General features: G+C 33.8%; 1 protein-coding gene across 2 annotated transcripts; it reads left to right on the forward strand.

Moving 5' to 3' along the window:
• Positions 1 to 645: 645 nt before the first annotated feature.
• On the forward strand, positions 646 to 16,617 carry LOC114239815 (leukotriene A-4 hydrolase). 2 transcript variants are annotated; one of them, XM_089735339.1, is made up of 12 exons: positions 646 to 871; positions 3,523 to 3,581; positions 4,461 to 4,573; positions 6,229 to 6,368; positions 8,306 to 8,417; positions 9,086 to 9,306; positions 11,396 to 11,594; positions 12,544 to 12,768; positions 13,465 to 13,609; positions 14,957 to 15,128; positions 15,808 to 16,032; positions 16,362 to 16,617. In XM_089735339.1, the coding sequence occupies exons 1-12, from the start codon at positions 693 to 695 to the stop codon at positions 16,585 to 16,587; spliced, it is 2,016 nt and encodes a 671-aa protein (XP_089591465.1). In that variant the 5' UTR covers positions 646 to 692; the 3' UTR covers positions 16,588 to 16,617. The 2 variants fall into 2 exon arrangements, with proteins under 2 accessions (XP_089591465.1, XP_089591466.1); XM_089735340.1 differs by lacking the exon at positions 646 to 871 and adding an exon at positions 926 to 996.
• Positions 16,618 to 17,172: the final 555 nt, after the last annotated feature.

The following is a 17,172-nucleotide window of genomic DNA, read 5'->3' on the forward strand; positions in this document are numbered from 1 at the left end:
CAGCAAGCGAAGTGTCAGTCAGTCAGATTAAATTCAGTGTTGTCAGTATAAAGAAAAATAATACCGATAATTGATTTATATCTTAATCTTTTTTTTACGAGTACACATTATTTTTTATGTTTTTGTTTTAGTTGTACATATTTAAATAACAATACTAGTAAAGTTTTTTTTATTGCTTAGATGGGTGGGCGAGCTCACAGCCACCCTGGTGTTGCTAAGTGGTTACTCGAGCCCACATACATCTACAACGTAAATGCGCCACCCACCTTGAGATATAAGTTCTAAGGTCTCAAGTATAGTTACAAGTTAAAGTCCAATGGGTATGTCTTCGATGTTATTTTATGTGCATAAAATCCATTAAAATCGTTTGATTAATAATAATACTTAAAATGATTTATTTATATACTCAAAATATTTACTTCATACGTAAAAGGATTTGAAGCTGGCAATATTTTTCCCGCAAAAATAAAAATCCTTGTTTTTTCAATAGAGTTACTTTTTTTAAACAACTTATTGTAAACTATAGTGGCGCTTATTTGCAAGAAAGTAAATGCATATTTATTTATGACAAAATTAATGCACTAAGTATTTTTTCTATAATCTATTGTCCGCTTTGGGCCGAAAATGGGCCATCCCCTTTTTGTTTATCTATGACAGGTATTTATGGTATTTGCTTATGTCTATAAATTAACATGTCATTTTATTCAAAAGTGGTCACGCGACCATTCCTGAATAATTTTAAGACTAGTTTCTTTAGAAATAAAATAGCATTCTTCGTTCCTGTAAGACTGATAAATTGGAAACATTCTAAAGTTAGGCATTCTCTAATAAACTTTGGTTTAAACACAAAACAAACAAGGTCACGCTTCAGGTATGTAATATTGTCAGTTCAATAACCGGCAAATTGTCCTTCATCCCCTGAACTCTTCTGAAGTTTTTTCAGTCAAAGCATCACCTTTAAATTTGTTATTTGTAAATCAGTGCGACATATGATAAGTACGTTATTGCTATTGTGGAGCATATTAACTTCACACATCACATTTTTAATGGATTTTGTGCTCGAATGATGATAATGGGAAATGAAGTTGATAGACTTAAATAATACAACCGAGCATTCAAATGTTTTGATTTGAGACTAACCGTTTCCTGCGATTTCTCTGGTGTTGAATTATGAAATTCATCTGTAGCATTGTTGTTTGAAATATAATATGCCTTCATTGCATTAAATAACTTAAATATTTATTTATTATCATCATATATATCAATTATATGTTTTATATTATAAATAATATAATGTACTTCTGATTTGTAAATTGTGTAGTGAAGGAAAGTACTGTGCCATTTCTGCTACAACTATTTAGTAGTTTACTTATTGAGAAGAGTTAATATTTTTATTTATTAAAATTTTTACGGTAACAACAGGTTTTGTCATTGACATCCACTTTAATTATATAGTGTTTGTCCAACAGCAAATAGTGCTATTTCGTAGTCATCAGGCATATATTGTATTTTTTTCTCAGTGTGCAATTGCTGGCCAGGTTTGTAATCTCATCCAGAGATTTGACAGACAAACCTTTGACAAGACCTCTGGATAAGATTACAGATCGCTGGATGAAATTACAAACCTTGTGAATAACAATAAGCACATACCATCAGGTGGATTACATGAATGACCTTTATTAATATCAATACAAAAAATGATGATCTGCATTTTTGTTTATTTTGCTATTTCTTCTTTTAATTCAATTTATGATTGAAGTCATGCCTGTATGAAAAATCTGGGCATTCTCTTGTCAAACTATGGTACTTATTTTGCTTTGACAATATTGTGGTCTAAAGGATAAGAGATCTGCTGTATCTTCTAACATTTTTATTAAATACCTACAGCCCTAAAGCTAAGTATGCTTGCTCATCTGTCCTGATGAAACTGAAGAGGCCTTTGGGCCACTGCTTAAGTACCAACACCCTGTCTATTTCTGCCGTAAGCTATAATTCGTTTTGGTTTGAAGTACTATAAAACAGATTTAAAACTCATGTCTCAAGTATAGCGACCCCATGGTTTTCCCAAGTAAAATTAGCTCTATCCATGCTTAGACAATTGGACAGAACCAAAATGCACATTTATAACATACCACAAAACAATGACAAACCTGAGATATTAAACACATTATTTGCTTAATTGCATTATTTGTTCAATTTGTTTATCACATAGTATAAAACGAAAGTTGCTTTCTCTGTCCTTATATCCCTATGTATGCTTAAATCTTTAAAACTACCCAACGGATTTTGATGCGGTTTTTTTAAATAGATAGAGCGATTGAAGAGGAATGTTTATATGTATAATAACATCCATTAAATAGTGGAGAAATCAATAATAAAATACAGTTTCTGAAGCGAAGCGAGGGCGGGTCGCTAGTATAAGTATAAACCAGAGCTTCTGTGTCATAAATCATTTTAGACCACTTCTAATATTATATGTATAATGTAATTGCATTGCATATAGTGTTTTTGAGAAAGTAAGTCCACATATTTTTTGTAACAGCTACCTTCTGACAGTGCTTTACCTGCAAAACAGCCGAATTACTCTTATATCACAAAATTCCCGTTTGGATAAAATCTTTGAAATGCTTAATACTGAGAGTTTAAAAAAAAACTTATTGACAAACAAGGTCACAATACTTATTATAAATTAAATAATAAACTAAAAATACTTTAGAATTAATAATTAATTTAAGTTGAAAATGTTGTTATTTAAAGCAATTGATTGGGAGAGATGTGGTGACAAAGATAATATAATATTTGGTTTTGGCACATTTAAGATGTGAAATTCCCTATTAGTGTGTGTTTCAGAAGGATAATAAATAAAACTTGTGGTAAAAAATTGGATATCATAGATGTAGTTTTTCCACACAATATTGATGCCAAAAATATGTAGGCGTTAAGTAAAATTAGCATTAACATTGTTTACAAGGAGTCTCTCAGTACACTGTAATGCAATACCATGAGAGTAATATTCCATTTCTTGCCGTGATGCTTCAAGGCAAGAATGTAAATGTAATGTGTTTATGGTTTGAAGAGTATGGCTGAAATTGTACTATAGAACTGAGACTTAGAACTCGTGTCTCAAGGTGGGTGGCGGTATCTATGTTGTTGCCTATGAGCACTGGTGACCACTTAAAATCAGGTTGGCGGTGAGTTTGTTCAACCGTCTAAGCAATAAAAAATGATAAAAATAATACATATCTTAAATTACTTGACCTATTAACCTCTGAATTATTAAATTGATAGCTCTATAAACTCTGTTCAAGACAGTTCTGTTATGTATTATAATGAGCAAAGTTAATTCAGTTTAGACATGCACGTAAATGCGTGCAGATATGTTGAGCAGTGTGATCTATCCTAATCAATTCAGATAGAGTGGATCGGGAGTTGTTATCGTTTCAAAATACCATTCAACTCTCAGCTTAGATTCGAGATGGACACGAAACATATAATTTTGTTTTATTTGTTAAATTGTTTCAGTCAAGTTCCAGTCATGGGTGCTTTCAGTCCTCTGGATCCATCTTCCTTTTCGCGGCCTGGTTAGTAATATATTTAGATTTAATTAATTAATAATGATAGTAAACAAATGCGAACTAAGACGACATAGCGCAGTTACGTACCTACTGCCCTTTTCTGCCTACGACTTCACGCGAAACATGAACTTATTAAAAGGACAATTACAATACATATAACCGAATAGTTCCGTTAACATAGTAACAATACTTATTCAGATCTATAGATCCGGAATTGAAGTTTATGTTATATATAAAACCCAATTTATTAAAAAAAAACGAATTTATTCATAACATTAATTCAATTTTTTTTTTTTAAATAATGTTCGATAAGCGGTAATAGCAAACGAGAGATTAAACCTTAAATGTAGATTCACATGTTTGTGTAACTCACGAAATTTAAAAAAAATACATTATTAATATTATTTTGCTTTCAAAAATACATTATTAATATTATTTTGCTTTCTCATCGTTTTTACGTCAGTAAACACTGACTAACTACCAGTTTTCCCTACCTATTCGCTAGTAGCCTATTCCAGCTACGCGCGGACGGGTAGGTAAGCTCACGGGCTCAACCTGAGAGAATTTGCTAACACTAGCCCTAGCAAGAGCAGTGCTTCGCAGAATCTACCACCGGATCGGAATCGCGACCCCTGAGAAGATCCGGCGAGAAACTCAGTAGACTGTGTCTATGAGTTAGTTCGCTCGTCGTAATCAAGTTCGACGAGGAAGGTAACCGGTATTTGAGGGGCTACCAGCTGTGATCACTTGTGTACAACGTTCAAAGCTACGTTATTTTTCGACAGTTCAACCTGAACTGGTGAGACGGCCACCAGAATATTAGGTCAAAGAATATAGCAAATGATAATGTTAACAAAAAATCTAAAACATTTTCTTTTCTTGCAGAACAAGCTGTAATAAAACACGTGACTTTATCGTTGAACGTGGATTTTGAAAACAAAGTCTTAAACGGATCCGCCACTCTCGACGTTGACGTGCTCCAAGATATCGGAGATGTGGTAAGTGGGAAGGAGATAAGTCACTCGATAATGTCACTAACATGGCGTTGATAAAATATGTATGTTGTCGTTATGATATCGCCCATCAAAACATTAATTATTGAAACGATTCCGTGTATTAAAGGATAGGTAGCAGCTTGGCTCTGCCTTTGGCATTACCGACATCCGTGAACGACGGTGACCACTCACCATCATGTGGGCCGTATGCTCGTCTGCCGAAAGGTCAATAAAAGACGATGAAAAGCATTGTAATTCACTCCTACTTAACTCTTAATATTGGCAACGTTGGATTATATTCATTTTTTAGTACTTGAATTTAAATATGAAATCCAATTTCGGCAACGGTGTTTCTTATCCACAATCGGATAAACAGGTTTGTAGTGCCTCTGGCATTAATAATGTCGATGGTCCTATGGTGACCATTAGGTGGGTTTCAACTCAGTTGGATGAGCGATGTGCATATATGTTTGTACAAGTCGAGCGAATTATCCAAATAAGCTGATTTAACGATATTTTCCTATAATATATCGTCTTCTCGCATTAAAACTGTATAATCTCAAAACTTATTAATTTTACAGGAGAGTGTTTTAAAGGCTTATTTATAATATTAATCATATTTGCCACATTTATTTTTCATTTTTCACCAGTTACATTATGTCTTTTAAAGTAAGATAAAATTATGTATTAATTTTGTTAATAGTAGTCAAAAAATAGGTAAACTAAAAAAAAAAAAAAACTAAACTACGCTCTTTTGACAGTATTTACGAGAAAAATACTGGTGATACGAAATGTTTACGCATATTAACTCAATTTCGATTATTTTTGGAAATTGTACACTTTTAAAGCGAAAAAGCGATATAGTACTACATTAAGTGAACTGTTAGTTGTACATTGAATGTATACAAAAGGACTGCAGTAAGAATGAGATTGATCCAACACCAAATTAAACGCAAAATTTCGAGTTGACAAATTGAGTTACCTCTTAATGATTCGTTAGAATATAAATGATAACTTTTTTTTATCATAAACTCAAGGTCTTTTCAAAGCTACGTCGCTTGTTCGATCATGACCCGCCAGAGACTCAATCTTTCAATGGACGGACATTAGCTGTATCGACGGAAGAAAGCGGAATTTTTTGAACTTGAAAAGCCCAAAAGTGATTTAGCCCAAAATGCAAGTTACGAAGTTATCGCTTTCTCCCCTCGATATGATGGGGTTTAAAGTAAGGGGTAGACGACTAAACGTGATCTAAGAAGATTGGGTTAGATATAGAATATATAGATGAGACAGAGAGTATTCTTTATTGTACACCAAAAAATAAATAAACAATGCGATACATTAAATACAAAAAAGTACAATTGGAGGCATTGAACAAGCATTCAGTTTTAAATCCTCTATTCGTCCTATTATATGGAAGGTCAGCAGTACTGCTTAGGGCACTGGTGGCTATAACTGTCGCGTGCGGTCAAGGTAATGGCTAATTCAAACGAGGCATCGATCTTATAGTCCTAAAGTTGGGTGACGTTTTTCACGCGATGACCGTGAACTTTGATAACAGCTTAATTAAAATGTCCCTCTTTTATGACAGTAATATCACGTATTTCATTGCGTTATCGGTAAATAATACCAAGGGTATATAGTAATATGTGTTTCAGGTCCTTGATTCGAGTGAACTGACAATAGAATCAATAGAACTAGACGGTGCTCAATTGACGTACAAATTAGATGACCCAGTGCCGAACTATGGCTCCAAATTGACTATACAATTGCCGAAACGAGCCTCAAGTGGTGATAAGTAAGTAATCTTAAAATTTTTTTTGTCGAGTCTAGTACACTGAACATAAATTGTGACGGATAAGGAATATATAGAGTTGACTTTTTCATATCAATATTTTAGATTCGAGCTGCAATCGTTTTTATGTTATATCCATGAAGAGTATACATAAATAATAATTGATAATTCAGATCACAACAGTGCTAAAAAAGTTAAATTAATTAAGTGAATTAAATAACTTAAAAAAACTTTAAGTTTCTCTGGAATTGCATTTCTTTTTAATTGTTCTCGATACAGTAATATACATACAGTCCGAAATATACAATTGTAAGAATACATCTTACTTGTATATAAATATATCTCTAATGATAGTACAACCTACTGGAAGGCAATTAATTGCCAGACGTTCTATGAACAATATTTTCTTGGAACTAATTTTTGCTATAGATAAATCTCTGTAGTCTTTTGTAATAAAAAAAAATGTTTTTTTTTCTTAATATGATAATGTTAATTTTATTAACTCAAGAGTCGACTCCAATCGAGGCATTTCAAAGGAATCTTCATGGTCCGAAAAGAGTAAATGTTGTTCTGAGGATACGCCTCTGACCTACACGGGATTCTTGTACGAACCGCAATTGGGTGGTAAAGCCGACGTTTCAACTTCTACGAAATCGGATAGCTTATGTGAATGCTGCTCTTGTACAGATGAGACATATACCGGAAACCATTCTGGGTATAATGGCTATCGAAAATTAATTGTTCCTAGTCAATCGATAGATAGTCAATAGTGTAGTTACTAAACAATCGATAAAGATTAGTTGGCTTTTGTAGTGTACCAATAGCGTGTAGGTTTTTAAAAAAGTATCGACTACATTTAGTTTTAAAATCGTCGGTCATATGAATTTACTTGTTTAAAAAAAAGTATATTTATTTATCTTTGAAATTGGATATTCAAGTTTTGAATATTTTGATTGAAAAACATTTCAATTTGTTATCGTTTCTAATGCAATAAAATTCAATAAAATTCTAGTACATACAAGATATCAAAAACCCGTAGATAACTCATTTGAAACTATACACTAATTCGTATAAAAGCGATTTCTGTAAAACTTAGATCTTAGTACCTTTGCTTATAATGTCGAGAATGTATTTAATTGACAATTTCTATTCTTATGAAGCTCCTAAACTTCTAAACCAATCAACAGTCTTATGTAGGTATTAGAATCTGGTAAATACAATGAAACGATAGACGTGGTTAATAATTGTAGTAACTTCAGGTAACTATACTTGTAACTATACTTGAGACCTTAGAACTTATATCTCAAGGTGGGTGGTGCATTTACGTTGTAGATGTCTATGGGCTCCAGTAACCACTTAACACCAGGTAGGCTGTGAGCTCATCCACCCATCAAAGCAATAATTTTTTTTTAAAAAAACCTAATGAATGTACTTCAGTGTGCTTAGTGCGAGTTTTTTAACGTTCTCGATAGCGTAAAAGTTAGCTCATATTTGTATGGAATGGGATCGTTTGCCTACGTTTGCCGCTAGGGGCGCTGTTCGAACTACATACAACATTGGGTTAACTATTACGCTATCGAGAACGTTAAAAACTCGCACTAAGCACACAGGATCTTCCACGAAGACCCTCTGACCTGCTCGTGTTTGATTTGTTTTTTTTTTTTTTTTTATTGCTTAGATCGGTGGACGAGTTCACAGGCCACCTGGTGTTAAGTGGTTACTGGAGCACTTAGACATCTATAACGTAAATGCGCCACCCACATTGAGATATAAGTTCTAAGGTCTCAGTATAGTTACAACGGCTGCCCCACCCTTCAAACCGAAACTCATTACTGCTTCACGGCAGAAATAGGTAAAATATTGTAACGTATAAAATGTACGATTTCCGTCAATTAAATTCTTTTGAAACGAACAAGATATTTATTCTGTGGCTTTTTCAGGTTAAAAATTAAAATTAAGTACACAACGTCCCCGTCCGCGACTGCGTTACAATGGTTACAGCCAGCTCAAACTTCGGGGAAGAAACATCCTTATCTATTCAGCCAGTGTCAGGTAACTACAGCTTAATACAATTATTATAATTTTTTCGGAATTCAAACTTTACAAAACATGGCGGTACGCGGCGTCTTTACGTGTGACGTCACTGGAGGCTAGATTGTTTTTTTTTAATACATTGTACTGGTTTGGAAACAAAGTCCTTTAAGCCAAAGGCTAGTTTGAGACACCAATTGACAATATATCATACAATTCACATCATCCATTGTGATCGGGATTAAAATTGTCAGAAATATTGGATTTGATTTAGTGATTGAATCGTCATTTTAATTTAATTAAGATCACTTGACTATTTTTTGTGTTGTTTTGTAGTTGGTAGTACCGGACGGTAGCATTCTGTTGCTGAATAAGCTTTACAAATTCATAGAAATCGAATACATTATTAAAATCGTTACTACTTTCCCAGTTTTGCCGTTTTAAATCTCTCAGTTATATAAAGGCTTGCAACAACATAGCTTTGAAATCTAAAAGTTTACTAATAGACACACCACTAAAAGTAATAGGAAAAAGAAAGGGCATTGAGAAATTTGTCACTAAACGTTCCACTCAACAACAACAAAGCAACACCCACATTCCATTTTGTATAAGAATTTTATAATAAACATCCCATTTTCTCAGAATTTATTTCCACATAGTTTTACTAAATGTTTTGTACTAATTTGCAGCCGATTCATGCCAGATCGATTCTTCCGTGTCAAGACACTCCATTTGTAAAGTTCACTTATGACGCCGAAGTCACGGCGCCCGAGGAGTTCACAGTACTGATGAGCGCGCTCAGAGGCGAGAGTCGCAGCACTAAAACGACCTTCAATCAGCCTATGCCTTTGCCGTCGTATCTTTTGGCCATTGCGGTCGGCGTGTTGGAGCACAGGACTCTAGGACCCAGGTATGTGTATCTGTATACATTATTATTTGTATTATCTGTATACATATTACATAATTAGCCAAACAGATGGAGGTAATATTTATGGTGTTAAATAAACGTATTGACGAAAAATATACTGTAAGACATTATTTATAATGAGAAAAGGTTTAATTTATTATTAGGAAAAAAAAAATCTTCTAAGAATTAGAACTGACTATAATCATTCCTTTATCTATACTAATACATATATTTATATATATATACTAATATATAAATCTACAGTGATTTATACGGATGTTCCATTATAACTACTGAACCATGCATCCGATTCACTTGAAACTTGGTATGCATCTAGAAAATACATGTACTTAATAGATAGGCTAATATTTATATGAGTGTTAGACTCCTTAAACCAGTTGCGGGGGCGTTAATGATGAGAATCTTTGTGGGAGTGAGAAATAATAATGTTAATTTTAAATGCCTAGCGCAGCGGACGGGTACAGCTAGTCTTCTATATTCATGATTATTAATTTTGATAACAGTCAAATGTAATACGCAAACAATTTAATATTACAATTAATAATAATATTAATTTGCCAATGTGACAATATTTAATGTGGTGAATTTCCACAAATGAATGCTCTTTATTAATTAGCGCCTTTGAATATATTAATTATTACCTATTGAAGCACTATGGTCACATCTGCATCTCTCTGCTGTTTGGAAGTAAGACAACCGAGCGAGTTGCCGGCGTTAGCGTCGAGTTGTCACTTTAGTTGCAATATTTATTTATTTGGGAAAACAACCGTAAAAAACAAACAAATAATATATTAAGAAAAAACTAAAATAAAACCCAAACAAGTTTCCACCACAAGTTTTATTGGGGGTAGGACCTCTTGTGAGTCCGGACGGTTAGGTACCACTTGCCTATTTCTGCCGTGAAGAAGTAATGCGTTTCGGTTTGAAGGGTGGGGCAGCCGTTGTAACTATACTGAGACCTTAGAACTTATATCTCGAGGTGGGTGGCGCATTTACGTTGTATATATCTATGGGCTCCGTAACCACTTAACATACGTTGGGCTGTGAGCTCGTCCACCCATCTAAGCAATAAAAAACCCCCATTAAAATCACCAAATAAGTAAAAAGAAAACGAACAAAGGAAAAAAAGATAAATTTATAAATATAAGTTTACAAAAAACAGCAGTTGCTTAAATTACAATTGACGCTTCGAATTCGTGTTTGTTTGTGAGCCTTGTAGTCGTTTTGTCATCGTCATCTACACACAATATTAAAAAATATATTGAGGGGTGAAAGAATTTTAGTTTTGGTAGTGGTTGAAAGACTTTTAAAAGTTATTTTGGTAGTGGTCAATAATGGTTCAGGGCGTTATCAGAAGCGGAGCGTTTATTCGCGACTGAACTTAAAATGTAAAAAGCGACGGAGCTTGCGGGCGCAGCCGCATGTTATGACCACGAACAGTTTTGTTTACTTATCAAACTGTGTCCGTACAGACTGTTTAGTTTACGAAATTTTTACAGGAAAGCCATTTAAAGCTTACAATTTGGAAAAGAATACATATTATAACAAAAAAACTTCTTCAGCTATTTGAATGAAGTAAACTTAATTGAAGTTCAATTAAAAACATCGAACTGTTTATGTTTATACCAAAATGAAACGAACCTTTAATTGCTAAGATAAATATCGCTTAAACAAAATAGCTCTTCACTCCTCTATATAATTTTTATATTATACTAGCGACCCGCCCTCGCTTCGCTTCGGAAACATTAAATTTTATTATTGATAGCCAAGTTCTGCGATGTTGCCCGCGGTTACTGTCGTACCGCGGGTGACGCCGCTAGCTAGTCTGAAAAAGTAGCCTGAGTTAGTCCTTATATCATCAGCTACCTATCAGTGAGTCTCGTCAAAAGCGGTCCGGCCGTTCCAGAGATTAGCCGGAAAAAAGACAGACAGACAAAAATTGTAAAAAATGTTATTTTGGTATATGTACTGTCATTTAATAAAAAGTGGTTATTTTATTATTACAAACAGACACTCCAATTTTATTTATTTGTATAGATTTTATATTTCGGTATATGTATTTGATATATAGGTCTAAAGTTTGGTCCGAGAAAGAGGAGATCGAACGTAGCGCTTGGGAGTTCGCTGAGGCCGAGAAATATCTGCAAGCCGCCGAAAGACTCTGCGGCGCTTACGAATGGAAACAGTACGACTTGCTGGTGCTGCCACCTTCCTTCCCTTACGGGGGGATGGAGAACCCGTGCCTTACTTTTGTAACGCCCACTTTGTTGGTGAGCATGAACACAAATCACAAGTTACTCAAGTCTCTATTACCAATAATAATAAGTTGTCTGTTCACTGTCTGCAAAGATATGATCATTCTCTTAAAGTAATTTAAATACTAACTATACTTGAGACCTTAGAACCTATATCTCAAGGTGGGTGGCGCATTTACGTTGTAGATGTCTATGGGTTCCAGTAACCACTTAACACCAGGTGGGCTGTCCCCCTTGTAAGCAATAAAAATAATAATTAAAAAAGACAGGGACTCCCTTACTTTTTTATACTTATTTATCTATTATATAAAGGGACTCCCTTTCTTTTTTAATATGCTTTTATTAGCCTCAGACGTATGTACGTTAGACGGAATCTTTGAACATGATTTTGACCTCCTTCAAAACGTCGGATTAACTCGAAATTTGGTATACTTATACCGATGACAATACAATACTTAAAAAAATATTGAAAAAATTGAAATTCAACTAAAAAATGAAAAAATAAATAATATTTTAAAAAAAAATTATTAAAAACTACGCTTTTAAAAATGACTAAAAAGTCTGCAATTGTTAATATGTGAAGATGTCGATTGTATTAATGAGATTAAATTAAATTGCCAAACAGCATAATAATTACTAACTCTGATAAATGTTTTTAAAAATATTTAATATGAAGTTATATCATTGACCATGACAGATGAAGTGGAAGTCTATATTATGGAACAATCCCACTTCATGCTCGTTAGTCTGTAACATGCAATAGGTTCTAATCTCCTATGCTTTGAAATTGTCATAGTTTAGAAAAATGATTACTCTGGTATGCTTCTAATATGTATACTTAATACATAAAATTCACCACGAAATATTGGATTTGTGTTTCGATTGAATAAGTCATACCTTTTTCAAACTGAATGAAATGGTTGCTTCACTGTTTAACATTAAATCCAAAATTAAATATACACAGGCTGGTGATAGAAGTCAAGCAGACGTGTTGATCCACGAGATCATGCACAGTTGGACCGGTAACCTTGTCACGAATAGAAACTTTGAACATTTCTGGCTAAACGAGGGCTTCACTGTATTCCTGGAGAGAAAAGTCAAAGCTTCTTTGATAGAAGATCCAGTTGAAGCCAAGAAAAGCAGAGACTTTCATAGTATACTCGGACTGGAGGAGTTAAGTGAAGCGGTGGTAAGTGTAGATTATTATATAATAACTAGCTGACCCAACTTCTTAGTGCCTCAATCAATAAATAAAAGACCTAAACTTTTGTATAAAATAGACTTAAAACAAACAAAAGGAATCCGTCCGACGGGGGACACATCAAATAAGAAAAAAAAAAATTAATTCCAAGCATTTTCATATTTATCTACCCTTTAAACTTCTGGACTTCCACAAGTAATTCAAGACCAAAATTAGCCAAATCGGTCTAGCCGTTCTCGAGTTTTAGCGAGACTAACGAACAGCAATTCATTTTTATATATAAACACTAGCTGACCCGGCAGACTTCGTAGTGCCTCAATCGATAAATAAAAGACCTAAACTTTTGTATAAAATAAACTTAACACAAACAAAAGGAATCCGTCCGACGGGGGACACATCAATTTTGTTTTTAATCGTCATTTTTATTTCATTCCGCGCATTTTCATATTTATCTACCTTTTAAACCTTCTCTGGACTTCTATAAATAATTCAAGACCCAAATTAGCCAAATCGGTTCAGCTGTTCTCGACTTTTAGCGAGACTAACGAACAGCAATTCATTTTTATATATACATATACATAATAATAAACCCTTTTGCGTACTTGTTTATGAGCTTTATATTTTACTCTTGTATATTTTTAATCCTAATATATAGCATTTAATAACTTTGTTTTTGTGATACAGGTAAGTCAGTTAGGCGTTGACAATCCTCTGACCCGGTTGGTACCCGACCTCCATGACGTGCATCCTGACGATGCATTCTCCACGGTTCCCTACGAAAAGGGCTCGCTGTTTCTGCGATACCTTGAGGACTTAATAGGAGGACCAGGTCAGTGCTCATTCCATAACTAAAATCATAATGTTTTCCTGCATGTTGTGACCTTTTGGTATTCATGATTACAACACGAATTGTGCCCTGTTATTTTCTTAAACTATGTTTTAAGTGATTGCTTTGATATAATTATGTAGATAAGTAAATAATTGTCTGGCCCATTTGGGTAATATTAAGAAGTTACCGGAGTTTATATAATATGTATATGAAAACTTGAATACTGCTACCCACCTTGATACATGTGGCCGAAATACTAAGTTGTATACGCGACAGGAATAATTTAAATAATAATAATAATAATTGCATTTATTTACTCCAAAATACAAATACAAATTAATTTTCAATTAATATGACATAAAAATTCTAATTCTAAACAAATAGTGGCGCCTATACATTTGTGCTTATAATATCCTATACTGGATCCTATCAGGTTGGTACTCAGTCCAACTTCGATTGTGTTTATATACCATGTAAAATTAATTGTTTCAAAATCCACGATAGGGTAAAAACATGCTGTAATTTATACCGAATCTTACAAAAGTTGCATTCCCGATCCTGCGGACTGAATGGAAAGCAGTCGACGTCGCCCAAAACACGTCATCTCGGATCCTCCCGATCCACTAACGGTGCTTTTAGGTACTTCAAGCACCGGTCACCGTTCTAGTCGAACCCGTCGCTTGCGACGAAGGGCTCGACGAGTAAATTAACTCGTAGACACAACCCACTGAGTTTCTCGCCGGATCTTTTCAGTGGGTCGCGTTTCCGATCCGGTGGTAGATTCTGCAAAGTATGGCTCTTGCTAGGGTTCGTGTTAGCATCGTCATCAGGTTTGAGCCCCGTGAGCTCACCTACTAGCCACGGTTACGCTGAAATAGCCCCTAAGGCTATCAGCTTAGCTAGGAAAAACAAAGTATGTTAAAGTGAACCAGATAGGATGGCATTCTCAAGTAAACCATTGGCCTCTGTCTATAGGATTTATAGTAAATTGATACTCAACTGTAATGACACCTGAAGAGCAGTCTCTTATTACAGAAATTTAGTTCTGCGGTCTCAATCTCAAAACTGAGACTTCTAACTTGTCGCCAGTTTACCAAATTTTCCAAGGGGGGATATGTTTTTCAAGTTAACTTAATTTTCATATTTTGTTGTACTAATTACAATTGCACTAGTTGCACGTTCTGTAGATGAATTTAAAATGTGAACTCTAGATTTGTCTTAATCGGGAGAGTGACGGTATATTTTTATTTTGCCACCTGGATATCATAACATAAAGCAAGCAATCCTAAAGGTACAAAAACACGTTCGTGCCACCAAATTTTATATTTCCTTTACTTTTGTTTCCAGAAGTATTCGATGATTTCCTACGATCGTACCTGAAGAACTTCAGTCGGAAATCTCTTGACACGGACGAGTTCAAGGCCTATCTGTTTAACTATTTCCAAGACAATGAAAAATTGAAGAGCGTTGATTGGGAAACATGGTTGTACAAGAGCGGTATGCCCCCCGTCATACCAGAGTGAGAATTATAATAATATATTATCTACAATTTGGATATGTAAATATAGACAATAATCAAAATACAAACTCATAGTCATAGTTGACCTTAGAATCTTTTGCATCAAAATCCTTTTGTAAATAAAACTGCAACCTTGTATCGCTAATTAGGCCAGTTAAAATAGTATATCTCCATCCATTTGATGATTGAAAGATGAATCATTCATTGGGTGTCAATTTTACATATTGAAGTTATACTTCTTTAGGCGCATTATGAAAAATTGATGAGAGTGAAATTTTACGATGCGCGTGACACAAAATTAACAGAAATGAAGTTACCCACAAGTGCTCCAATACAATTGAGGTTAACTATCCGTATGTATTATTTAGTAAAATAAATGACAAAATTATTATTTAATATAATTCATACTAAATATTATAAAATTATTAACGTTAAATGTTTATTATTAATTATTTAATATTAAAAAAAAGAAATAAATTTAATAAAAATAAAGTATAACTTCTTACGCGCGTACATAAGTACACGCACCCTTTTTTATATTAGAGTAAATATCTAAAATATACATACACGAAGTGTAAAATCCAGTACAGTCCAGTAATCGGCCCCAACAATTTAAAATCATTCAATTAAATAACTGTGTAAAAAATTACTTTATAGGTAATATATATTTTTGTTTCAGCTACGACACTTCAATGACGAAACCGATAACGGCTCTCGTTGCGAAGATCAACCAGCGCAACGCGTCGCTGATATCGTATCAAGACGTGCAAACGTTTACTCCTCATCAAATAATGATATTCCTGCAAGAACTGATAAAACATCCTCCACTGCCGCTAGACATTCTCCACACTCTTGGCGCAGAGTATAAAATCGATAGTAGCAAGAACACCGAGATTTTGTATAGGTAATAATATTTCAGAGATATAAAGATTAGATACTTTTTACAAATTTAAGTCTGAAACATTGAGTCACCGCAGCCCTAGTTTTGCGATAATGTGATCCTTAGTCAACTGATATTTTGCAGCGTTTTTGTTAGAAAAATAATTAAAAAAAAAAAAAAACATTTTTTCGTGTTACTTGAATGTTTATCTATAACAGATTCGAAGATTTATTGTTTAAAGTAATAAAGCTTGCAATAAAGCAAAACGTGGGTTTGTTCTTCAGTCAGGATTCGCTTACTGTTGATATGATATGATTCATTTGAAATGCCTTAAAATATCCAATATTTTGTAGATGGTTGCGGCTGTGCCTTAGAAGCAAAGATCAATCGATTTTGGGCGAAGTGTTCGACTTTGTGAATCACATAGGACGAATGCGGTACGTCCGTCCACTGTATAGAGACCTCTACGATTGGGAAGACGTTAGAAATCAAGCAATAGAAAACTTCCTCAAAAACGAACAATACATGATGCACGTGTGTGCTCATACTGTGAAAAAAGATTTACATTTAATTGACTAGTTGAAAATTAAATATCGTTTAATTTTTTAATCTTTTTTTTAATCCTGTCTTTTAGGCAAACGAATTTCAGATACCAGCTTAGCATTCGTTCTGTCTCTTCTTTATTTTTTCCTCTGATTTATATTAGTATTTCTCAACTGGTAACTTACATTAGGTACCATTATTGACACTGTCGAATGATAATGTTTTAAAGTGTCTAGTTACTTCACAATTTAATTCTGTGATTTAATAACAATTTTTTTTTTATAATACTTTATTTTACTTTTTTTAATTTCTTATTTTTCTCACAAAATAATATAATTTATTACTGATTTATTAATAATGTCTTAAAATACTGCAATTGTTATGTTATTGCGTTGTTAGCAAAATACGATTTATGAATAATAATATTTTAATTCCAACTAGCTACGAAATAAATAAATAGAAGTTGGTCTCTGCACTATGCGCAGCTTCAATTGCAGAGGACCTAAATCCAGTTTTCTAACATAGAGCACACAATATTTATGAAATACAGTTTATATTAGGAATCAAATATTCACTGAAGATTCCAGTAATTATATAATATCAAGCAATACCCGCGTGACC

Source organism: Bombyx mandarina, chromosome 19 (genome assembly GCF_030267445.1).
Source record: "Bombyx mandarina strain Sakado chromosome 19, ASM3026744v2".
NCBI lineage: Eukaryota > Metazoa > Arthropoda > Insecta > Lepidoptera > Bombycidae > Bombyx > Bombyx mandarina.